Here is a 26,956-nt window from a genome sequence, read left to right as displayed (position 1 = left end):
GGTTCAAAAACTTGCCAACCATTTTCGATGAGGCCCTACACAAAGATTTGGGTGAGTATTGCACCCAAAACCCAGATATCAGTCTGTTACAATATGTAGATGATCTGCTGATTGCAGTTGCAGACCAAGAAACATGCCTGGCAGGTACAGAAAGCTTACTATGAACTCTTGGAAACCTGGGGTACTGAGCTTCGACCAAGAAGGCTCAGATCTGCAAGCAACAGGTAATATATTTGGGATACATCCTGGAGGGGGGCCAAAAGTGGCTCTGGACACATGCGAGGAGACTGCGTTAAAAATCCCCACTCTCACTACCACTAGAGGACTGAGAGAATTCTTAGGCACTGCCAGGTTCTGCCATTTGTGGATCCCAGGCTTCACTGAATTGGCAAAACCCCTATACAAAGCTACAAAAGAGAGGCAGGACTTTACCTGGACAGAGGAAAAACAATGGGCTTTTGAAGCCCATAGGAAAAAGCTCCTGGAAGCCCCAGCACTCAGGCTACCACACATTACCAAACCATTTTATCTGTTCATGGATGAACACAAAGGGATAGTAAAGGGAGTGCTCACTCAGACACTGGGACCCTGGAAATGGCCAGTGGCTTACCTGTCAAAGAAACTAGACCCTGTAGAGGCAGGGTGGCCCCCATGTTTACACATCATAGTGGCAGTAGCCCTCCTAGTTAAGGACACTGATAAGCCAACTTTGGGACAAAACCTCATGATAGCAACCCCACATGCCCTAGAAGGGGTGCTCAAGCTGCCTCCTGACTGCTGGCTAAGCAACACCTGCATGACTCACTACCAGATTCTGTTGCTTAATCTAGCCAGAATAGCCTTCCAGGTCCCAATGGCCTTGAATCTAGCTACCTTGTCACCGGACCCAGATCTGGAGGCACCACTCAATGAATGCACAGGAATACTGGCTCAGGCTCACTGCATTTGACCGGACCTCAGACATACCCCTCTACCAGATGCTGAGGACACATGGTTTTCTGACGGGAGCAGCTATGTGGGGAACAGAACGAGGTATGCTGGGGTGGCTGTCACCACATTAGACAAGGTAATTTGGGCAGAACCAATGCCAGCAGAAACATTGGCTCAGAAAGCAGAGCTGATAGCCCTAACTAAGGCCCTAGAGCTGGGGCATGGGAAAAGATCAATATTTACATTGACAGTCACTATGCCTTTGCCACAGCTCACGTCCACAGAGAGAGGGCTCCTAAATGCTGAGGGAAAGTCTATCATGAACAAAGAGGAAATTCAGAATCTCCTTAAGGCCTTATGGGGCCCCTGAAACTGGCCATAATTCTCTGTCCAGGGCATCAGAAAGGCAGAGGGCCAATATTGAGAGGTAATAACTTGGCAGATCAAGCTGCCTGGGAAGCAGCCATGGCATCCACTCTAGCACCAGTCCTGCTAGACCCAGGCCCACCCATGCTTCCAGAAAACCCTGATTATACCAGGGAAGACATGGCCTGGATTAGGATTCTTCCCATGACTCAGTGCCTCAAGGGATGGTGGAGGGCTGTTGACAATAAAGTAATTTTGCCAGAGCAGTTGGGACTCAGCCTCCCGCATCAAATATATCATGCTTCCCACATGGTCATCTGACAAATGCAGGACTTGTTAAAGGCATTCAGAAGTGAGAATATGGAATGGGAACCAAGCCATAGAGGACCTGGTCAACAAAACTGCAAGGTGATGAGAATGTTGTTCTGTATGCTGTGAAAATATGATGCTCTGATTGGTTAATAAATAAAGCCATTTGACCTATGGCAAGGCAGCTTAGAGGTAGGCAGGAAATTCAAAGAGAGAGACAGGAAGAGGGCAAGAGAGACTCAAGCAAGTCGCCCAAGGAGCAACATATAATGAGATGCAGGTAAAGCCATGGACATGTGGTGATACATAGATTAATAGTTATGGGCTAATTTAAGATATAAGAACTAGCTATCAAAAAGCTTGGGCCATGGCCATGCAGTTATAATTAATATAATCCTCTGTGTGTTTACTTGGGGGATGCAAGTGGAAGAGATTTGTCCCTACCGTGGCAGGCCGGGACACAGAAAAACTTTCATCTACAGCAAGGCTTACCTATTAACCAAAGCTATCACCAACCCCAGAAATCCTGGGACGTGGATGAGGGGTAAGAAGCCAGGTATGTACTAGGAAGTTGATTTCACAGAGATCAAGCCCAGTAAGTTCAGCTACAGGTACCTCCTGGTGTTCATCAACACATTCTCAGGATGGATTGAAGCATAGCCCACCAAACATAGGAAGGCCCAAACCATGGCAAAAAGATTATTAGAAGACATCTAGCCAAGGTATGGGTTCCCCATAATGATAGGGTCAGATAATGGACTGGCATTCGTGTCCCAGGTGAGTCATAGTTTAGCAACCATCCTGGAGATTGATTGGAAGTTGCATTGTGCTTACAGACCCCAGAGCTCAGCACAGATAGAAAGAATGAACCAGACTCTAAAATAGACCTTAACCTGTGGTGATATTGTGTTCCCCAAAATATTGTGCACCCTAATAAACTTATCAGGGGTCAGAGAACAGAATAGCCATAATATTAAACATAGAAGTTAGGCAGTGGTAGCACATGCCTTTAATCCTAGAATTCCAGAGGCAGAGATCCATCTGTATCTCTGTGTGTTCAAAGCCATACTGGAAACAGCCAGGCATGGTGACACACGCCTTTAATCCCAGGAAGTGATGGCAGAAAGGAGAAAGATATTTAAGACATGAAGACCAGGAACTAGAGCTGGTTAAGCTTTTAGGCTTTTGAGCAACAGTTCAGCTGAGATTAATTCTGGATGAGGACTCAGAGGCTTCCAGTCTGAGGAAACAGGATCAGTTGAGGAATTGGCAAGGTGAGGTGGCTGTGGCTTGTTCAGCTTCTCTGATCTTCCAGCATTCACTCCAATACCTTGCTCCAGGTTTATTTTTGTTAATAAGACCTTTTAAGATTCGTGCTATATTAACCAAATTAGCCCTAGTGCAGACTGGGTTACTCTCCTTCCCTTTGCCCTCTATCATGTAAGAAATCCTCCTTACCAGATGGGTTTGACCCCTTTCGAGATCATGTTTGGTACCCCTCCCCCTATTATCCCTAATATCCAGTCTGAACTCATAGCTGAGATGGACGATCAGGTTGTGCTTGATTCTTTTGAATGCCTCCAATGAGCACACAAACATGTCTGGCCTAAACTTAGGGCCCTCTATGAATCTGGTAACTCCCTGAGCACCACAGGTTCTGGCCTGGAGACTGGGTCTTCATCTGCCATCACTGACAAGGAACCCTCGAGCCATGATGGAAGGGACCCTTCACCATCTTGGTGACTACAGCAACAGCCCTAAAGGTGGATGGAGTCACTGCCTGGGTGCACTACAGTCATTCACGGCCTGCCAACCCATTTGCCCAGAAGGAAGACTACCAGGGAGAAGGATGGGAGGTGGCCCAGCACCCGACCAATTTGCTCAAAGTCAGACTCCAATGACAAGGCCCAGCCTGACCCAAGATCTCATCCTGATGACTCTGATGATGATCCTTCTCCTGCCCATGGTTTTGGTGAACCCACACACACCCTGGAGACAAACTTGGGTGATCACTTCTAATAACAGTGACCAAATCTAAGTAGCCTCAGTAGAGGCACCCCAAGGCACTTGGTGGCCGGATCTTAGTGACCTGGCAACTGGCTCCTGGGATGTATCAGACCGAGACTTGGGGAAGTGGCTCCCTGAATGTGAGGGTCAGGAGCAATGTAACCCCATACCTGCCCCTCCTCGAGAATAGGAAAGATGGAGGGATTAGGCAGATATTGGATAGGCTGCAGTCATCCATCACTCCGTTGATACCTGAGAAACATCCCTATCTATATATGTCATGGAGGTGGGCAGGACAGGTTGGAGGCCAACTTCATCTGTAAAGAATGGTGTGGGGCGTTTACCCAACCACCCCCACAGTTCCCCAGAGTTTTCTTGAGTGCGAGCAGCAGGAAATATTAGATAGAAGAATTTATTGTGGAGAGTATCGCGGAGATAAACAGATAGAAAATAAAGGATAGCCTCAAGAGGGCCTGGAACCTATTCCAACGGGCCCCGACTGTCTCTGCCCCAGGATTTTTATAGAGACGCCAAGGGGTGGAGCAAAAGACCTCCTCCCCCAGCACAGCCAAGTGCAGACCATCTCAGACACCTGCACTCAGGCCCGTGGTCCTAACCATCCTCTATGCGGACCTGCTGGGTAAAGCCACGAGGAACCCGAGAATGGGCTCCCACAGGTCCCCCTTTCTTAATATATAAAAAATAACTATTAATGGCTTACAGCAATCTCCAAGCTGTTACACCTCCCAGTATGGAGTAGAGGATGATATAGATGGCATTTCCCTTTTGAATTAGGTCCAAGGTGACTACAGCAGTCTTAGCTGCCTCAAGCCCTTTCTAAGCCAAAAACTCTTAAGGCGACTACAAACTTAAAGAATCCCTTAGCTTCATCATTACCATTAACAGGTTAACATAAATATTGCTATACATAGTCACAATTCTCAGTCTTACAACACAAAGCAAACTCTTAACAGAACCATTTGAATTAGCATATATGGTGCTATATATAGTTAACAATTTTCTCCGTCTTACAACTTTAATTCAATCATTTGAATTCTCTTGCTAACAGAACATAGGAAAAACTTCAATGTATTCACATCAAACTTAAATATTTCCTTAAATCCACAAAACCAGGGTGCATTAATATCAATAGGGTAAACATAATTTCTGCAAACATAATTCAACCTTGTAACTCCTTTTCTTTATAATTTTTTAAACAAAATCTAAAACCTAGTTAGAAGAACGCAAACTCATACAATTCCTACAAACCCATATTGAAAAGCAGTCTTCTCAATCTAACCATTAACACTTTGAAAACTTAGCAAAACATCCAAAAGCCGTTTCTTAATAAAACTCTTTACACTTTAAAAGTAGTCTCTTAATACCCCATTTGCATTTTTTACTAACAAAAACATGACATTAATCCACTCAAACAACTTTTGAAATTAGACTAAGGAATATTAACTCTCCCCCTTTTCTTTATAATTTAAGCAAAATCTCAAGCCTAGTTAGAAAACCCAAACTTTTCCATTTAAACAGTTCCATTTGTAACACAAAACCAGTTCTGTAAGTAATTTCATTTTTACATAAACAGTTCCACAAAACAATTCATGAATCACCAATTAATAAAGCATATATGCATACACAAAACTGCATCTTGATTCTAGGTAGAAATAAATTTCATTTAAACAGTTCCATTTTTAACCCAATTCCAGCAAACAGTTCCTAGGTCATTACTATAAGTAAACTCAAAATTGTCCCATTGCAATGAAATCTCTGCTGTTCATTTCTTTAGTCCCAAAATTCAAATGATAAATTCTGGTACGAGCCTTCCAAATATGAAGAAATCCATAACCAAAATCTTTTTGTAGTGTTATCTCATTTTAAGTTCAAAAAGTTCAAACAAATAAATTCTGGTATTAGGCTTTCACTTCAAAATATGAAGAGACGTTTTTCAACCAAAACCTTTTGCAGTTAACAATTTTTGTTCAAACAAGCGTCTCTGAACTTACTCTTTTTTAGGTACAGTAGTATTCTAAACCGCACCGTTTTTGATGTTAGCTCAGGTTTTTCTGTGTTGCATCGATTTTCCACAGATCTCAGCTGCGGATGCCTTGTGCTGGTTCTGGCGTCTGCCATTCTTAGCGGCTTCTGGAGCTTTTGAAACCATTCAGACTGCCTACTTTGTAGTCTGCTGGGACACTAACCTTCTGTGTCTCGGGTTCTTTCACCATATACATTAGGAATAGACTCACATTTAACATTTACACTTTTTTACAAATTCACATATAACATTAACATCTACTGATTTATACTCTTTAAGGGAACTATAGAACTACTTTAGCAAATATATTTCTTATTACTTATATTCATTCATCTTATCTCTTATTTAAACTTACATTTACAACTATCACCTTTACTTCTTACAAGCTTATTACTACATGTCTTAAGACTACCTTAGATACTTCTTGCAAGCTTATATATATTCTTAAAGGAACTCTATAGATCTATTTTACAAACTTATATAGGGCTACCATTAGCATATATTTAACTTAGCAAACACCTAAAGATTTCTTAACACAGATCTAACAAGAGAATTTTTACAAACTCACATATCTTATTTTCATCTTTTTCTACTTCTTACTCTTAATTATTATTACTATCTCTGTTAGAAAGATTCTCTTAACTAGACAGGAAGTACATACATCATTTCTAAAGTTTAGAATTTATAGTCAGCTTTGTTATAAAGCACTGGGATTTAGTGAGTGTTGTTATAGAATTGTGATAGTTGTTGCTAGGGGACTGTAACATTCTCGGGACGAAGCCACACTCCAAAGTTGCCAGTTCTCTCAGCTGTTCCAGAACCGGCAGAGATGCACTGTCAGCGGTAGACAGTTTTTAACCAGAGGCTGTCCCTTCACCCAAATTCGTAATAGCTCCCCTAAGTGCTTCAATTCAGACAAATGTTTCTATTACAGCAGTACTTTTGGTTTGTTCTACAGAAAAACTTCACTTCACACTGAGGGTGAAATTACCATATTTAGCTGCTGCAAGGTCTTTGCCAATACTGCATAGCTATTAGGTGATATAAAGTATTTTTCCAAAGGAGCTAGTAAAGCCAAAAGCGGCACAGCTCCGAACTCTGTTTTCTCATTGTTTGCATTCACCAGTGACAAAACCTCAGAAACACTAATCGAGCCACTTTTATTTTGGTTCTTTTATAGGAACGTCATTGGAGCTGACCTTTCTTAGTTCCACGCTCCTTAGGAAACGCTCCGGTAACCACCAAGCTTCATTCTCTTGTGAAAAAACACAAACATGTCCTCAATCCCATATTAACACAGGATCGGGACCCTTCCATAATCTCGACCAGGGATCTTTCCATTTCGCATTACCCTCAGCTAAAGGACCAGGAAGATTGGAGTGAGCTCTAATACGGCCCACAAAGCATGGCAGCTTTCTTTTGTGGAATAGCATCTTGGATTTGTTGAAACATTTTGACTGGATTGTTGTTAGTTCCAGTATTTTTACCAAAACTGTTACTATTCAAAAGAGTTAAGAACATAGATGTTCTTTCATGAAACATATACTCTGAGAAAAAGCATTTTTAGGATTTAGCATTTTTATTTTATTAGCTTTAACTACTGATGTTTTCCCATCTATAAAGCAGTCATTTCTTTTTTGAATGCCTGTTTCTTATCCCCTTAATTAGATTTGCAAAGGAATTATTCATTGCAGGCAGTTTGTTCAAAAGGCAAAGAACTTTAATTTCAACGTAAGTTTCTTCATATCTAAGACAAAGTTCAGTGTATAAACTGCTTTCCTTTGTTTTAAGGATTTTAAAGTGGCTTGTTTGCTCTTAAAGGTAGCTTTTTGTCATCCAACTACCGTAAAAAACTTTGCACAGCTATAAGGGTAAATAAGGCATTTTACCAACGGAGCCCCAAACCGCGAAGCACCTAATTCCGTATCCTTTCAATTTTTCATTGGAACTGACACTTAAACTCTTAGATGATTTTCCTCCTTATTCTTTTAAAAGCTGTATTTTAAGTTTACCATGAACGTATTTCCGAGCTGACAAAAGTGTTTCAGGGCAATGTCGCCATCTTTAGCGGAAAAACTACCTTTCCCAGAATGCATTTCTCTTATATCAGTCCATAATAATATCAGTCCCTTATATCAGTCATTTCCCATCGTTCTTTTTGGGTCTGAGAGTCAACTTCTAAGTTCTTTTTTTTAGCAGATTTGCTTACAAATTCTTGCCTGGGAGGTTTGAACAAAGTTTTTTGCTTTTGCAACAGGAGATTTGAACAAGCATTTTACATTTTCAATTATGGGACATTGGGAGGTTTCTGGTCTCTCCTCAGCTGGCTTTAACAGGTGTCTCTCCTTCATTTGACACTGGCCCCCAAATCAGAACTGCACCTGCCTCGTTAGCGCGCATTGAGGTGGACAATTTCTGATAGCAACTTTCCTTGGGGCTTGTGTTTGCCTTAGCCAGTCAGTGAAAAACAAAAGCATTTACAACAGCTTTTCCATAGCTTCTTCAGAGAGATTTTCTCCCACTGATCTATCTCATTTTGCTTGTTCCTTCCCCCCCCAGATGCAGAGCTTCAGGTATCTGTCTGAGGCTCTGTACCTCTGCTAGCTGCCTTTGGAGGTAGGGGCTTTTTTTTCTGCCCCCAAATCTGCCTCAAATTCTAGCAGCCTTTCACAGGTCATGTATTTTCTGGGGAGGAATATGTCCCTTCTGTTTCTTCGGAGTCTTTTTCCCAGACAGTTCCCAGTTTGGTCTCAGTTTATCCCCTCTACCCCAGAAACAGTTTCCGACACTACAGTGGTGGCTTTCCCTGCTCCTGAAGGTAGGGGCTTTTTGTCCGTTTGTTTTGGGGGTCTGTGTGGTTTGCGTACAGACTGAATATCTAGCAAGGGAGGTTTTTGCCATTTCTAAACTCCCATTAGGACAGGTGATTTGCCTCATTAGGCCTTCACCTGGCCCAGTCCCCCAGTGGGTTGCATTTGCTTGTCTGGGTGCTCAAGGACAGAGTTTATGCCAGAGGCAATCACCCCTCAGGGCTACACTCTCTCATCTCATGGGAGTCAGTTGAAACAAAGCTTTTCTCAAAGAGGTGCTTTCTGACATTAAAGAACGCTTTACTCCTGGATAGTTCTGTTCTGCCCTGGCTGGGCTCTTTCCCCAGACAGCGTTCTGACTCAGCAGCACAACTGCTTCAGACACAGTTCAGCTTTACTGTTTTCCCAGAAAAGTCCTTACTTTGATAGAAAAGCTTTTTTCTCAGATTTCTTTTTGCAGCTGTGGACCTATCAACCCGGGACTTGTAGGAAAGTGGACAACTGTGCCGTTCCCACCGGCTTTAGTTTTGTTTGTTCATTAGCAATCTTCCCCTGGGTCCTGCACCTTCCTGCCTCAGCTCTGTGCTCCAGGAAGTTTGCAACTGCAGGAACCCTAGTATCCCCAAAATGCACTCCAACTCAGAGACGCTGGCCAGTCACCTCTGGGTTTTTGGTCAGAAGTGAGGACACAATGCTAAGAGTTTGCACTGCTTCAGGGGGTCTTTGCATTAGGACGATTAGGAGCACCCTTTCATTCTGAAATGCTCACTCACAAACAAAACCCTTGATGCCTCAGCTTGGCTGTAACTGAAAAGCTCGACTTTTTTGCTTTTCTCAGGTAAAGTTTCCGGCCCTTTTGGGCTCTTTGTAGCTCTTTACCCACACTCTCCCAAGCTTTTCCCTCAGGGTACTCTGACCCACTGTCTTTTACTTGCTTGAAGAGACAGAGCTTAGAAGAGGTTTTTAGGAACTTGTCCCTGCCTCCTGCATTGCAGGGAGGATTTTTAAAGCTTGAAAGAACTTGGAGAGGTTTTGCTGTCTTAAGAAGTTTGTTGTTTTCCCTTTGAGCTAATCACAGGTGGTCCCCATACTAATATCTTCAGGTGATTCTAATTTTTGCCCTTGAGAAAGTTAAAGGCTTTAGTTTTTAAGAGAGCTTTTGAGAAAGATTAAGGCTTTTTAAGAGAGATTTTCCCCCCAAATTTTCCAAGAAAAGCTTTTAGTTTAAGAGAAAGATTTTTTTTCCCCAAGAGAGAAAGACCAACTTTTCCCAAAACTTCCCAACTTTAAACTTTGACTTTTTACACCCCCATTTTTGCCTCAGGGAGAAATTACTTTCTCCTGCTGCTTGGACTTAGCATTTCAGCTGCCCCCAGGTCAAAAGCTTCCATAGGAAACTTTTTCTTCCCCATAAGTTCAAAGAGCTTTTTTTACTACCCGTAAAGCCCAAAGAAAGATTTTCCCCCCAGTTTGCATTCATAGCCCCCAAAGTTAAAAAATTGAAGAGTTTTTCTGTCTAGTTGCCTTACTTATTTTTTCCTACACAATCTTACACTTCTAAGTTTTTCCTACACTATGTTACTATACTTATTTCTCACAGATAGAAATTGAGAAAGGGATACAAGATAGAAAATTTTGACAGAAGAGAATTTCGCTGCAGCATCGGACATCCTTCCAGTCCGCTTTCATTTTCTCTTGAGGATAAAACCCCTGCCTCTCAATATATATATAAAAAATATATATTTTCCATAACACCGGCATGCCTCATCCACTGGCAGGGCTGAACTCAGCACTTTCGCCAAAAACTCTGTAATAAAACTATTATTTTCCTTTATCTTTAGTCCCTATTACTTTGTCTTTAGTCCCTGTTCATTTGTCTTTAGTCCCTTTTTTTAGTCCCCCCTTTTTTTCTTTAGTCCCTTTTTTTTTCTTTCTTTAGTCCCTGTTCATGGCGCCATTCTGTGGGGCGTTTACCAACCACCCCCACAGTTCCCCAGAGTTTTCTTGAGTGCAAGCAGCAGGAAATATTAGATAGAAGAATTTATTGTGGAGAGTATCGCGGAGATAAACAGATAGAAAATAAAGGATAGCCTCGAGAGGGCCTGGAACCTATTCCAACGGCCCCGACTGTCTCTGCCCCAGGGTTTTTATAGAGACGCCATGGGGTGGAGCAAAAGACCTCCTCCCCCAGCACAGCCAAGTGCAGACCATCCCAGACACCTGCACTCAGGCCCGTGGTCTAATCATCCTCTATGAGGACCTGCTGGGTAAAGCCATGAGGAACCCGAGAACAGGCTCCCACAGAGTGGGAATGTGAAACATCTGGCAACACCTACTGGGGACCCAGTTATTCTTGGGACCACATAATGGTAATCAGAAATCACTCTGGGCCAGGGCTCATGTGAAATTATTGTAAAGGCTACACAGGAGTCTACATGGGAGTTAGCTCAAACCCCATGGGGCAATGTGTAGGTCAGGGAGAATGTGTTGAATATCAGTGCAACCCCCTAACCATCAGGTTTACACAAAAGGGGCGTGAGTTCACAGATTGGCTGGGGGAAGGACATGGGGATTAAGACTTTACAAGGATGGCTATGATCATAAACTGACTTTTCACCTCAAACTAAAGATTGAGCCTGTCCACCAACAGCCCTTAGGCCCTAATGCCATTCTAGCCCCTCTGCCTATGCCTAAACCAACCCAGGACCCTCAGATGTCTGTTGTAATCAACACATTGACTCAGCCAAACACCCATGCACAACAGCCTTTGATGATTACCGCCTTATATACCCCCAGGGCAAATAGCCCCACAGTGTCTGTTGCCCACCGGTCGGAAGACCTGCTCCTGGGTATCATAGCTCAGCCTTTTTCAGTCCTTAATGCTTCAAAGCCTGGTTTGACCGCAGCTTTCTGGCTTTGCTGTGACACAGCCCCTCCTTACTATGAGGGTGTTGCCATGGCAGGAATGTTTAGTCAAACTGTAGACTCTGCTCAGTGTCAATGGAGATCCACAGCACAGCTGACTTTCCAGCAGATCACCGGAGCTGGGACCTGTTAACTGACAGTCCTTATGCAATTCCTCCCAAACCATTCCTACAGGGGCTTTTACCTAATTCCCCACAATGATACCTGGTGGATGTGCTCCACCAGCCTTACCCACTGTATCTACACCATGACTCTCAAGCATACCAAGGGATTCTGTGTGCTGGTACGCCTGGTCCCTAGACTCATTTACCATGTGGAAGACAAGTTTCTTGACAAAATCGAGAATCTGCACATTAGAATCAAAAGGGAACCCATGACTGCTTTAATTCTTAGTGTCATATTGGAAGCTAGCCTAGTCAGGATGGAGACTGGGACTTCCTCCCTGATTACCTAGAATCAGCTTTATTCCAACCTCCAAGCAGTCATTGGTCTAGATATAGAGAGATTAGAAACCTCCATCTCTCATTTGCAGGAATCCCTGACTTCCTTAACGGAAGTAGTCATGCAAAACAGGAGAAGTTTAGACCTCATCTTTTTAGGACAAGGGACTATGTTCAGCCCTGGGAGAGGAATGTTTTTATGTAGATCACTCTGGGCTGGTTAAGGAGAACTCTATGGCCAAAGTAAGAGAGGGTCTCAATAGGTGGAAAAGGGACAGGGAAGTTGGCCAGGGATGGTTTGAATCTTGGTATAAGAGTTTCCCCTGGCTAATGACTCTAATCTCCACTCTTTGGGGACCCCTACTGTTACTAGTCCTCATACTAATCTTTGGGCTCTGCCTCTTAAACAAGCTGATGCAATTCACCAGGGAAAAATTGGGAACCATCCAATTAATGGTGCAGAGGACTCAAACTCAATATGAGATCTTCAACCAAGATATAGAAAAAGATCATCTTGCTTGGGGTAGGCACCCAGTCCACCAAATCAAGCATTTATGACCCATGATGGGGTGTCCTCAAGTCACTGGAAGAGGAGGGAATGAAGGGGAAAAATCAGTAGCTCTCTTGACATCCTGTCAGACATTAACAATTTCATGCTTATAGTTCAACCAATTACTTCAAAGAATTATCTCACCCCCAGCTTCCCTGCCCAATACTGGGACACCAAGACATGTAACCCACTGCTTGTAAACTTTTTCCTATATAAACCCCTTGTGATAGGTGCTCGGGGCTTCCTCCTTCATTCACTGTATTTGAGTGCTGGACGAGGTTCTTGCCTGGGTTTGAATAAAGAAACCTTTTGTTCTTGCATCGGAAGTCAGCTCCTTGGTGGTCTTGTTGGGGGACTCATGACACTGGCATAACACTATTGAGAGGATGCAGGGTTGCAGGCATCTTAGAGAAGGGTCAGAATGGGGGCAGCAGGCCCTGGGAAACTCATCAGAGGATGTGTTTCCCCTAGACCCAGACAATTAGGAGCCACATAAAAAACGAGTTCCAGACATTTTCTGCCATAACTAAAGGATATGATAAATTATATACCATACCTGTCAGAGGGAACAAGTTTCCTGCAGATAAGAAATGGGATGTCGTACTGTCAGAGAAATGGGTCTGCTGATGATACAGATGTGATGACATAAACTGCTAGAGGAGATGGCAACTTCCTTGCAGCTGCAACTCTCCAATCTGTTCAAACCAAGTGTCTCTAACCTGAAATAAGCACCAGTCCTGAGCCTGTAACTATATAGAGTTGGAATTCCCCTAGACCTCCTACTCTAACCACTATAAAAATCCTATCCTGTTACTGCTTGAGGTCTCTCTCACTCCACTACTGTGACAGATGGACAAGGGGCTTGGGTTTGAACTCATGAATTAAAAAGACTCTTTGCTTTTGCATTTGGATTGGTCTCTTGGTGGTCTTTGGAGACATTGGACTTTGGGTGCAACACTATCTAATTTTTAATTATTCTCTTCTACTTCATAGATATCTTTACCTCTTTGAGTCTTGCCTATCTCCTTCCCTAAATAAATAGACAGAATTGTCACATATGACATGATTTGACAAAAAAACGTACAGATCACAGAAGGGAACATACCTTTACTAGAGAGACAAAGACCTAGCTAGACAGTCTAACTTCTCGTCATAAGGGCTTCCTTATCTGTTAGACTGTGGTGTTTTGTAGGCACATTATCATTTTGTTATGAGCAACTTCATTTTAACCGTGTGTGTGTGTGTGTGTGTGTGTGTGTGTGTGTGTGTGTGTGTGTGTTTGGGAAGCTTCTACAGTAGATTTCTATACAACTTTTTTGAAAGGTCTTTAGTTTATTTATCCTTCCCCACATTCCCTCTTCTACGCTGCTCTCCCACACTCACCCCAATTTAACCTTTTATATTCCATTATTTCCTATCCTCCCTTTACCCTACTTCATTTTATCTTTCCCCAACGGAAGCTCCCCGAATGGTCACATACTAATCTCCTGAACTCTGTGGGTACTCCAAATAAAATACACATATCTTAAGATTCAAATAAATTTTAGCATATAAAAGTTGAGTCCACTTGACCTTTTGAACAGTTCTGAAGAGGGATATGTGGGATTAAGAAATGATAGTGAAATACAGACACAGATAAAGAAAAAGACAGAGACACAGGATAGCTACAGGAGGGCTCTGGGTCAGTCTCAGAGACCCCCGAGTTTATTACTCACAGTCTTTAAATACTTAAATCAAGGGGGGCAAAAAGAACCCCCTTTACAAGGACATCATGGTTCAAAGTACAAAGTATAGTCAAGTGTAAACACCACCTTAGTATTCAAGACACCTGGTGACCATGCCTTATGGCAAAGTATCCTGTAAATAGGCCTTGATATATAAGACACCTGGTAACCAGGCCTTTGGCCAAAGCATCCTATTACACAGTCTTGCAGGGGGGAAACAAGTTCTGACTCTCTGACCTTGAGTCAAAATGAAAACAAGCCACAAGCTGGGGTCTCTGTGGTCCCCACATATAAATAATGACATCATGACAGTCTCTCACACACATCAGGTGGACCTTGGTTTTGTTTCTTCCCTCCACTGCCCTTCTCACCCCTCTCCCTTTCCCTTCCTCCCCGCCCAGATGTGCCTTCTGCTTTCATTTTACAGCACAGTCCTTTAGACAATGTAATAATGGATATAAATATGGAATATCAAGAATTTATCAATAGCTGCAAAGAAACTATAATAATTCCCAAATTGTAGATGAGATAAGACTAAGAAATACTAGATATTTTACTCAATGATGTGAAGTTTAATGTATTAGATATAATATACTGAGTCCTGTCTTTGAGTATAGGTTCCTTTGCTCTAAGCTGTGCTGTATATCTACTGCGCTAATGTTCTGTGCTTTTCCCATTGCATTCTAAGCTCAACAATGCAGCTGGCATGGGCAGAAATGCTCTCAGGTTTCATAACAACCCACAGTGTCTTCCTAGTGCTAATCATACAGCCAGCAGTTGTGGGGTGGGGTGGGGGTGGGAAGAGACAGACAGACATAAGATGCTTAAAACAACTTCAGTGAAACAAATTCTCAAGCCTGGTGGCATCATGCTCAAGAATGAGTCTTGGACATATCCAGGAGAGTCTGGGATACACATCTGTTGGCCTGTTTCCTCTAGAAGAGCTGTCCCTGGGGGACATTGGGGACAGTGTGTCCAGTGGAGGATGCAGCACCCACAGCTGCTGCCACAGATTCTAAACTGTGTTGGCTCTCAAGAAGTTTGATCTCACAGGCCCATGGCTCCTTCGCCAGGAGGAATGAGGGGCACAGGGCTGGGGGTAAGGTTTTCTGTTGCTCCCAGGACACAGGGGGATCTACAGAGGATTCCGTGAGCCCCACTTAGGCTAATCTGCCTAGAGGCATCCTTTAACCACATTTACCCCACTGCCTCCTGCAGCCTTTTGTGGTACAGGGAATCTATGTGGCATCTGTTCCAGCTTCACTTAGAAGGTGAGGCACCCACATCCCTTTCTAGCCCCTGAAAGCCTGTGATTTTTGTTCCCTCCTATAGTTGGAGTTTTCTCCAGTTCCACCCAGGCCCACAGCCGCTTAGACCCAAATAAACACACAGACGCTTATATTAATTAAAACTGTATGGCCTAATGGCTCAGGCTTCTTGATAGCTAGATCTTACATCTTAAATTAACCCATTTCTATAAATCTATACCTTGCCATGTGGCTCATGGCTTACTGGTATCTTTACATCTTGCTTCTCTTGGCAGCAGCTGGTAGCATCTCCTGATTCAGCCTTCCTGTTCCCAGAATTCTCCTCTCTGCTTCTCCCATCTATACTATACATTCTGCCTGCCTACTGGCCAATCAGCATTTTATTTACCAATCAATCAGAGCAATACATTCACAGCATGTATTGACGTCCCCAGCACTTCCCCTTTTCTTTTTTTTCAAAAATGAAGGTTTTAACTTTAACATAGCAAAATTACATATAACAAAACAATTATCAAGCAAGAATTACAGTTACAATATCTAGTCTATTTTTAATATCTAGTCTATTTGTATTTAGCAAAATTAAAGAAGATATTCTATCTATCTTATAGAGTCTAAGGTTTTATATTTAACTTATCTTTTATCATAACTAAGGAAATTATAACTATCTAGTCTTTAACTACGTCAAAGACCTCAGAAGGATATAATATTACCTGAGAAATGGGAGAGGACTGTAGATATAACTGTCTTGTTAAATAAGAAACACAGAGCCAATTGCAAAGTTAAAAAGTCCAAGAGGTCAGAGCAAAAGCTAAGAGCTAAAAACCTTACTCTCCACTGCCGCTGCTGTCCTCCTCCACCAGAGACCTACATTGGTTGTAAACACAACCACATGACCTCCTTGTCACTGCCCATCTATACAGACCTCCAGGTCTTCTATGGTTGGTATTGAGATTAAAGGCATGTGTCTCCAATGCTGGCTGTATCCTTGAACACACAGAGATCTGCCTAGCTCTGCCTCCCAAGTGCTGGGATTAAAGGCGTGCACCACTGCTGTGGGTTGTATGGCAAATGTGTTGCTGATTAATCAATAAAACACTGATTGGCCGTTGGCTAGGCAGGAAGTATAGGTGGGGCAAGGAGGAGAATAAAGCTGGGAAGTGGAAGGCTGAGTCAGAGAGACACTGCCAGCCGCCACGATGAGAAACAGCTTGTGAAGATGCCGGTAAGCCACGAGCCATGTGGCAAGGTATAGATTAAAGGAAATGGATTAATTTAAGCTATAAGAACAGTTAGCAAGAAGCCTGCCACGGCCATACAGTTTGAAAGCAACATAAGTCTCTGTGTTTACTTGGTCGGGTCTGAGAGGCTGTGGGACTGGCAGGTGAAAGAGATTTGCCCTGACTGTGGGCCAGGCAGGAAAACTCCAGCTACACAACACCACCACCCAGCTTCTGCTATGGCTTGCTATTAGCTCTGACCCCCAGGCAACTTTATTTATTAACACACAAATAAAATCACATTTCAGTACAAATAAAATATCATCATAGAGGATGTAAGCAACTTTCAGGTGTCTTGCAAGAGTAGACAGAGACAGCTGGCAGCCTGGACAGTCATCCAAAGTTCCTCTGTAAAGTTGGGGCATCTGTCTTTAGCCCAGAGTCCTAGAGTCTCTCAGTCACTTCTCTCTGTGTCCTGTAGAATGTCTGGCAGTTTCCTCTGTGAAGCAGGAACCTGAAGGACCATTTTGTCAAGCAAAGTTCAGTGGTCACCTTCCTATGGGTCCTGTATGTCCAGTCGATAGAGCATTTTGTTAAGCAGTTCAGGCAAGAACAGTTTCTTGCCCAAATGGCTATTTTTGCCAAGAAGAAGATAAACTCCATATAGAGTGTCTTTGATGCCCATCCTCCTCTCTGAAGTAAATCAGTCTGCCAGGAGCAGACATGTCTCACTGTCCAGAAAGTCTAAATTTTTAAAACATTTTAAGTGCCATATTCTATAGGTCTTTGAAGTATTTGAAGATTATCTATCTAATTGAATTATATCTATGTGTACCTAGAAAACTTAACGTGACTATAAGTTTGACTATCATAGAAGACTAATTGTTAATCTGTATTTTTTCATTATCCATTACAATCTAAATGAGTTACAGAAACATAATACCACAAACAAGAGTAGAAATACATATACAGTATAACAAAATTAAGTTTAAACTTGTATCAATAAACTAAAATCCATTTCTAAACAAAAACATTTCTAAACAAGTTGTTGCTCTTTAAAAGTAGGTTTATTAATCTACCCTTTCATCCTATTGTATCTATACTATGCCTACTAGGTCTAACCTGAAGTGAAGAACACATATTTGCTCCACTTCAGGTATTTACACCATTGTGCTTTTTTAATGCTCTTGTAACCAGCCTCTGTTTCAGGAATTTAGCAGAGTCACTGTATCTAGGGTAGACATTAGAGTGAATAGTTTTCACTGTATCCAGGGTAAACACTAGAGTGAACAGCTGTTTTCTAGAAGTACTTTGACATTGAAGAATCATTGTGGAAAACAGTAAAAATCTTTGTGGAAAACAGTGATTATTTTCCATGATTTGTAGAATGGTTTTACTGAAGGGATGTTGCAGCCTTTCCATGACTTTGGTCACACAATGCCTCTAGCATGCCTGAGACGCTTGGATTATTATGTACTGCAAATGATACACAGTAAAGGACTAAAGTCATGAGGGCATGTGACAATTTCCTTCAGAGAGACATATAGATTAGAAAGGACCTTGGTATGAGGAAATACTTTACCAAAAAAATAACTTTCTGTAACAATCAATAAATATGCCTTTGTATGGCTGTTCCAGTTCAGTCCATCAGAGAGGCTGGACCTTCCTGTTGTCACATAAGCCTTAAAAATGTCATCTTGGAGTGACCTCTTTCTTTGACTGACCCACATGACATACAACACTCCAACAGACCTCCATTTCCTTTCCTACCTTGAGAATTCTTATTGTGAAAACAGAGGAAATGCACCTTGTCACCTTCACAAACTTAAAGCTTTTTATACTACATATTATTTTAATAGGTATCTGTATATTTCATGAAAATTCAAAATACAGTCATAGCCATACACCAAATGAAAAAATTTTGGGTAATGATGGGCCACGTATCCAGCTGTGGACCAATAGGATCCTGACATCTCAGCCTGGTGAGAGAACTCTGTGTTGTAGGAGCTGCTTCTTCTTCTGCTGTGACAAATACACGACAGTAGCTTCTTAAGAAAGGGAGGAGGAGAGGGAGGGAAGGAGGGCTTACTTTGGCCCACAGTTCAGGAGGCACAGTCCATCATGGCAGGAAGGCAGGGGGAACATGAGGTGGTTGGTCACATTGCATCCACAGTCAGGACGCAGAGAGAGATGAAGCCTGGCTTACTTTCTCCTTTGGCCCAGCCCACAAAACTCTGCTGCCTATGTTCAGGTTGGCTCTTGCCACCTCACCTAAATGTCTCTGGAAATGCCCTCACAGACACACCAAGATGTGGAATATTATTTTGAGATGTGTTACATTTGTTTATGCTGTGGAACATTTGTTTAATGATGCAAAGATGTGTTGTGTTCTCTTAATTTGCATTTGTTTAACTCTGTGAGGTTGTGTTACTGTGCCTGTCTAAAACACCTGATTGGTTTAATAAAGAGATGAATGGCCAATAGCTAGGCAGGAGAAAGGATAAGCGGGGCTGCCAGGCAGATAGAGTAAATAGGAGGAGAAATCTGAGAGGAGAGGATAAGCAAGAAAAGGAGGAGGACGCCATGGGTCACCACCCAGCTACAGCCAGCCACAGAGTAAGAAGTAAAATAAGGTATATAGACTAGAGAAAGATTAAAGTCCAGAGGCAAAGCATAGACAGGATAATTTAAGAAAAGCTGGCTAGCAATGAGCCAAGTTAAGGCCAGGCATTTATAAATAAGAATACGCCTCCATGTGATTTATTTGGGAACTGGGGAGAGGGCCCCCCCAAAAGAATAAAAAGAATAAAACAAACAAACAACAACAACAAAAAACAAGAACTCCAATAGATATGTCATCTGTATGATTCCAAAAAGTTTTGACTTTTTATAACATTTTTGTTATAAATTTTGACTTTTTGTAACATTTAAAAAAATTTTTTTATCACTTTTGAGATTCAAACTTCTTTTCATTAATAGGTTATGTTAAAATGAATGGAGTTCTGTTTTCTTTTCTGTTTTTGCTTTTTTTGTTTGTTTGTTTTTTTAGACAGGGCCTTCCTATGCAGCTCTGGCTTGTCTTGTGTAAACCAGCTTGGCCTTAAACTTGTGAGGACTCTCCTGCTCTGTCTCTGGGGTGCTGAGATTACTAGTGTATACCCTGTGCCTTGGAATTTTCTTACAGCAAGTGTACACCAAGGCAGATATCACACTCTACCACCCTGGTGCCTGACTAGGGACAGATGACAGTGGTCAGGGCTGTGAACAAGAAGAAGACAGAAAGTTCAAACTTGGCAAAGATTCCCAAGCATTCAGAGGCTGTATTTGGTTGTTTCCGTGTCATTGAAAATGGGATTATATGGCCCTGGCTCCAGTAAGCTCCAATATGATAGATAGAAAAACAAAACAAAACAAAAACCAGTAAATGACTTATAGAAGGTGATTTATTGGTTCTGTGCAGCTACTGAATCAGGGTCACTGAGAGATTCTACAGTAGATATGATGGGAAAGAAGCCAAAAAACAAAACTCAGGTCAGGGGAGAATTCCAAGTGTATGTGAGCTGTGAAGGAGAACAGCCTCAAGTCCAAGAGAAAAGCAAGATGGAGGACACTAGGAGAAGACAAGATGATGAACTGGGTCAGAAACACACTGTGCCAGGCCATCCGGCACACCACTTCTGCCCTGGAGAGGGCCACACACCTGAAACAAACAGACAGGAGAAGGGTGTGTTCCAGAGGCTCTTGAGTGTGATCACACCAGTGCACAATCCCCCAACAATGCTCCAACCACGTTTTCATCAGCCTCCCCTCCCCTTGCTTCCCCTGTGTGGTGTCTTCAGCTCCCACAAACACAAACCCTTACCTTCCTTTCCAGTGTGTGGCTCATAAGGGCCCTGGATGTCTGGAGGTGCCGCCTGATCGAAGACCTTGAATGATGAAGATGGTGCCCACCACGATGCCCACGATGCCCACGGACAACCCCAGGGCACAGACCACAGTCTCCGTCAGCTCTGACATGGGGGCTGGAACCTCAGGTTCTGGGAAAGTGAAGTTTCTGGAGTCAGGAGGGAGTGTGTTCATGTATGTGTATACAAAAGGACCAGGGTGAGGATGGAAGTCAATCCACACAGACTTTGGGGTGGGGCTTATGGAAGAACATGGAGTCTACCATTAGAAACTCTTTAAGAATGGAAATGAAATTGGTCACCAGAGCCAGAAGACAGGCTGTTCTAGAGATGACATGGACAAGAAAGTGCAGAAGCGGGTGGAGCTCACACATACCCCAGTGTTTCAGCACCGGCTCCTCCAGGCCCCAGTGTTCCACCTTGCAGTCATAAACGTCATCATCAGAAGGGATGAAGGTGAGGTAAGACATCTTGTGGAAGGAATAGTCACGGTTGAAGAAGAAGCTGGTCTCATAGACACCTTCTGTGACTGACTTGCTGTTTCTCAACCATGTGATGTTGACCACGGGAGGAAAGATGTTGTCCACAGAGCAGATGAGGGTGTTGGGCTGACCCAGCAGTACAGGGGACTTGGAGAACATGGTCACCTCAGGAACCTCTGGAAAGGAAATGGCCTGGATGTGAGTGGCTGATGGGCATTTCTCTCCCGTAAGTTCTGCACTGTTGGATGAGGGAGCCCCCTCTCCATGACTTTCATACATGATGGTTAAAGAGCACAAGCTTCCCTTCTGCTTGGAGCCAATGTGTACTGCATCCACTTTAGCCCTGTGCCCTTCTCTCTAGGGTGTTAGGATGTCTGTTGGGACCTCTTCAAAAGATTCAAGGAGTGCATTCTGGGAACAAAGAGGTTTATATTACACAGAATATGTGATTTGTAAGAAGAGAGAGGATGAGGGTTCAGTGATGAGATCTGGGCACTTCTTGGAAAGGGTTTCATACAGCAGTGGATCATGTTCCCCACTAGGGAAGGGAGGGAGGAGTGGGGTGCTGAGCACGTACTGTTGGTAGCTGGGGTAGAATTGGACCTCTTCATCAGGGTGCCCAAGTTGTGTTTTGCTGTAGCTAGAGTTTGCAGTCCACCTTGTGGGTCAAAGCTCGTCAGTTGGCCAAACTCAGGAATCCTCCAGACTGTCTCCTTCTTATCTGAGTCCACATAGAACAACTCATCGCCATCAAATTCAAATGTGTACTGGCCATTGTCTTCATAAGACTGATAGAAGCTTAAACCATAGGAGCCAACATGGTCAGCTGATGAATTTAGGTAGACATTGGAAAATAGGAAAAAATGGAAAACAAGAAGAAAAATGAATGTTATTAAACAAAATAATAGAAAATACTTTTTAAAATACCATGAACTTTATTTTTTTGGTACATTTCCATCACTTGATGCTGTGGGATGTCTTCCTGTAGGCTGTGAATATGTGTGGCTCCCGTTGGATAATAAATAAAGCTGTTTTGGTCTATGGCAAGAAAGCTTATAGCCAGGTGGGAAATCCAAGCAGAGATACAGAGAGAAGAAGGGTAGAGTTGGGAGAGACACCAGCCTGCTGCTGCCAAAGAAGCAGCAAGATGCCAGCAGACTGGCAATGCCACAGCTACATGGCAACATATGGATGAATAGGAATGGATTAATTTAAGATGAAAGTGCTAGCTAGCAAGACTCTAAATCCATAATCATATAGTTTGTAATTAATATAAGCCTCTGATTGATTATTTTATAAGTGGCTCTGGGACCACAGGTAGGAGAGATTTGTCTGGACTTTGGGGCTGGGGAGGACTGGAAAAACTTCCCACTACAGCCCACTTCTGGTGACATTTTATTTGTGCATTAATAAATAAAGCTTGCCTGGAGATCAGGGGGAAAAGGCCAGCCATTTTAAGTAAACAAGAAGTCAGGCAGCACACGCCCTTAATCCCTTAGCAGGCAGGATCTCTGAGTGTTCAAGGCCATACTAGGGAACAGAGCCAAGCATGGTGACACACGCCTTTAATCCCAGTACCAACCATAGAGACCTGGAGGTCTGTACAGACATACAGACAATGACAAGGAAGTGAGGTAGCTGTGCTAAGAGCCAATGAGAGGGCAGAAAAGCAAGGCATTTAAACCTGGATAGACAGGAAGTCACTCTCTTTGAAAGCTTCAGCATTGGTGAGGTGAGGTTAGCTGGTAGCTGTTCCTATTCCTCTGATCTCTGTCAGATTTTCACCTCTATTTCTGGCTCCATGTTTTTTATTTAATAAGACCATTTAGAAATTCGTCTACATCTGCTCCTCTCTACTGCTCTCAGTGTTAGTTACAGCCCAGTCTTTCCCTCTGTGACACATGCTACATGATGGTGGAATGTCATGTGTGTGATTTCTGCTGTCCTGACTCCATCAGTGTCTGGTACATGGCGGCTTATGCCAAGTGAATGGAAGACAAATTTCAGGTATTCAGCTTTCTTTTCAAATATTCAGTCAGTTTATGTCCTTCTATTACTTGGTTTTGTGTCTCATTGATTTCCTGTCAATTAATAACTTATCTATTACATTTTATTTCTCTTAAAAAAAGGTATTTTCCACACAAGGAAACACTGTTTTTAACAAAAAGAAAAGCATGTAGAATCTTATAGAAAAAGAACAATGACATCACTACAAAATAAATAAAAACTATTATGTCTAAAGTTCCTGTATTATTAACTGTGGGGATCCACAGAACAATCTTCTGGTTTCTTCTGTGTTGTTTGTTTTTGCTCTTTTGGGGGCCCCGCTACACAGCTCCCAAGTAAGCGCAAAGGGAGCCTTATTATTACTTATGATTGCCTGGTCTTATCTTGGCTTGTTTCTAGCCAGCTTTTCTTAACTTTAAATTACCCCTTTTATCTTTGGCCTTGGGGCTTTTCCCTTTTCTTACTTCTGTAAATCTTACTCTTACGCTGTAGCTTGCTGTGTAGCTGGGTACCTGGCCCCTGGAGTCCTCCTTCTCTGGCTCCTTCTTTTACCTCCCAGATTTCTTCTTCTGTATATTCTCTCTGCCTGCCAGTCCCACCTATTTCTCTCCTGCCTCACTATTGGCCATTCAGCTCTTTATTAGACCATCAGGTGTGTTAGACAGGCTCACTAACACAGCTTCACAGAGTTAAACAAATGCAACATAAACAAAAGTAACATATCTTAAAATAATGTTCTACAACACTTCTGGAGTAAAAGTAATAGAGGCTTTACTGGTTGTATGCTTCTGTCAAGTCCTACCTACCTCTTACTTTTTCCAAATCAACACTGATATTCACTTGTAAATTCATCATAAATTAAAGCTTTTTCCTCCAACAATGAGCATGTGTGAGATGCCACTTTGAATGGCCTCCAAGCAGGCAATTCCACCCAAAGAACACCAAATAAACATTATTGTCAAGGCGTAGATAGTATTTAGTATTTCAGCTTTTCTTCCTTCTTCATTTATTGAGTTTCAACAAGTGTCAGTCAGAGAGCTATATAAGGAATAACTGGCCAGCCAGGTCTGGCTTCTACAGTCACCACGCTTGCTGAATACTAGGAGAGGTGGGTAGGTAGATAAACAGAGTATATGTAATTTGCTATGGGTGTCTGTGGGCAAGTTATAGTTTGGCATTCTGCACAAGCAACTGCCAATCAAGACTAACTAGGCCATCTTCTCATGGTCCTGATGTTTGCAGGGGCCTCTTTTTCTCATTGAAATCAAGGTGGTGGTTGTTTTTCAATTTGCTGAAACCCTCCTCTACTCTGAAGGTTTCTGCTCAGTTTTAATTAATAGACTTCCAACCGGACTACAATCTACAACCCCTGTCTTTCTACCCACATTTAACTACTCCTCTAGTTCTTCCCTTCCCAGTGTGGCCATCTTGGTTGGTATTATCAGCCCTCCCCCCACTCTGCCACACACACAACACATCTCTCCCTCAAAGCTTCCTTATCTATTATTAATAAATCTTTTTGACTTCTTTCCCAAATGTAGATATACACACCATTTGCTCCAGCAGTCCTGGGCCACAAGCATTGCTGAGGACACTGCACTGCCTCCTGCTGTTACAGTTTTGGTCTCAGCTGGGTCACTGTCCTCAACAATGGCCTTTCAGCTTCCTGACCTTAGTCTGTGCCCATCACTAGTCTGCACACTTCCTAGGGGCAGGACAGTTCCTAGGGCAGGACGCTTCCTAGACAGAACACTTCCCAGGGACAGGACACTTCCTAGGTATAGGCAACAGTTTTTATATATTTTGGCACACACGTCTTAGCTGAGCAAGTGCTTTACGAAGAGGAGTATTGAATGATTATAGCTAGTTTTGAAGCCCATGGAGACTCTGGGAATGACACACAGGTGCCAGAACCATGTGAAGTCACAGTCAACGATGACTAGAGCTTCATTAAGACCTATGAGCCCTGTGCATTTAGCTTTGGGGCCTTCCTTGATTAAATATTGAAAGTCATTTTTAATATATAAGACAAATGTAATATGGGCTGAGTTAAAGTCAAAACATTTTCTTAGACCTTGAAATTCCATTTTTTTTTTAAAGATTTATTTATTTATTATGTATACAGTGTTCTGTTTGCATGTATCCCTGCAGGCCAGAAGAGGGAGCCAGATCTCATTACAGATGGTTGTGAGCCATGTGGTTGTTGGGAATTGAACTCAGGACCTCTGGAAGAACAGCCAGTGTTCTTAACCTCTGAGCCATCTCTCCAGCCCCCCCCCCATTTTTTTTTCTTTTAAATTCAAAGGAAATGAGTTCACAGTTCTGTGGTTCCACTGTGCCTGCTCACACCTGGTTGGGGCACTCTCGTGTGACACTGAAGAAAGAGACTGGGGACAAAGGAGCCAAGCTCCCTGGAGAAGCAGGTGAGACATCTACCTCCCCACAGAAGTGGAGTGAGATCAGCCATGGGTCACAGGTCTCTCCATCCCTTCACTTTCTGTTTCAAACATTTGACTTTACAACCGACATTTTACAAAGCTATTATTAACATCTGTAAAATGGCTCGGAGTTAAGGAGGGATCCTGAGAGAGGGCAAGGAATGTTCACAGGGAGTGTGGAGAGAGGGGGCAGCACAGGCCGAGGGGCCACAGGCTGGGGGGACACTGGCTGATGTATCTTGTGCTCGCCTGTGTTGCTGTTATAGACTGTCAGTAGATGGGCTAATATAATAGACAGCCTATATTCCTTACTTTGTTACAAAATTATGAAACTATATCTGGAATGGGAACAAGGAAGAAAAATTAACATTTAAAGGCATTTATTAATGAATTAACATCTTTTTGAGACAAGGTCTCACTATGTAGCCCAGGCTGTCCTTGAACTCACAATCCTCCTCTTTGGTACCTAAGCCCTGGAGTTCCCAGCATGCACTAACCAGGCCCGGGCTGGTTTTCACTATGTTTAAAGCACATCTACATATTCATTGCCTTGGTCCCTTGTGAGGTAACACATGAGGAGGACTGTCCTGTAAAATGGTGGCCCTTCTCTCACTTCCCACCAGGGCCAGTTCCTAGCGTGAAGAATATAAACCCCAACACACGGGAAGCATTTTCCGTACATTTGTATACATGATTCATGGAACTGTTTTCCTTAGGATACACTACAGGAGATGGATACAAAGGGCTTCAGAAACTCTCAGAGAAATTTGAGAGTAACAGTTCATGGATTTTTAAAATGAAAAACCATCCATTCGTGGAAACACTTTCAAGTCTTGAGATAACCCCTCCACACTTCCCTCACTGGACCTACTATTAGAACCATGGTTTTGTGAGCACGGCTCCCAAACAGAGCCTCCTGAAGACGGGGTCACATAGTTCTTAGACCGCCCAATAATGAGAATTTGTATCTCAGCCGATTTGTGTCTCCCCTCTTCTCTCTATTCCCCGTTTCCCGGCTCCAGGCATCCCTCACCCGGGCAACTCACCCTTAATGTCGTCTTCACCTCCACAGGGGCTGAGCACGGTGGTCAGGGCGAGGATCCCCAGAACCAGAGCTCTGCTGGCCGTCATCCTCTTCCCTGGGTGGTCTCACAGCTGCTCTTCTGAGTCCTCAAGAGATTGTGAGGATCCAGCCAAGAAGATCTGACACCAAACCGAACCCGCCAGACCCAATCAGAAAATTCCCTCGTGATGACGTCACAGTTGCCAGGTGCAGAGTTTGTATTGAGAGGCCTGGAGGAGGCCAGGGGAACTTCCTGACTTGTTGCAGCCTCTGCTCAGAGGGGACCTGAGGGAATGTCCCGGGAAGGAGGGAGGTTGCACGCCAGACTCTTTCTCCTGTGCATGTGTGTGCGGCTGGCAAGAGAGGAGGGAATTTCTGAAAAGCCTCATGGGTAGGTGAACTCTTCGATAATAATGGTGTTCAGAATTTTTGGGCTGTGCAGTCGAGGAAGTCTCCCCTGAATTTATTTCT

General features: G+C 43.0%; 1 protein-coding gene across 1 annotated transcript; it reads right to left on the bottom strand.

Annotated features, from left to right (window-relative positions):
- Positions 1-20,431: 20,431 nt before the first annotated feature.
- Positions 20,432-26,602, bottom strand: LOC131926704 (H-2 class II histocompatibility antigen, A-U alpha chain). The gene is made up of 4 exons (XM_059282264.1): positions 26,469-26,602; positions 21,555-21,803; positions 20,872-21,153; positions 20,432-20,627 (listed from the first exon to the last, which is right to left on the bottom strand). Exons 1-4 carry the CDS (start codon positions 26,551-26,553, stop codon positions 20,473-20,475), a joined length of 771 nt encoding a protein of 256 aa, XP_059138247.1. The 5' UTR covers positions 26,554-26,602; the 3' UTR covers positions 20,432-20,472.
- Positions 26,603-26,956: the final 354 nt, after the last annotated feature.

The sequence above is a fragment of the Peromyscus eremicus genome, chromosome 16_21 (assembly GCF_949786415.1).
Source record: "Peromyscus eremicus chromosome 16_21, PerEre_H2_v1, whole genome shotgun sequence".
Taxonomy (NCBI): Eukaryota; Metazoa; Chordata; class Mammalia; order Rodentia; family Cricetidae; genus Peromyscus; species Peromyscus eremicus.
The sequence above is the reverse complement of the archived record's forward strand: the minus strand, read 5'-3'. Positions and strand labels throughout refer to the sequence as shown.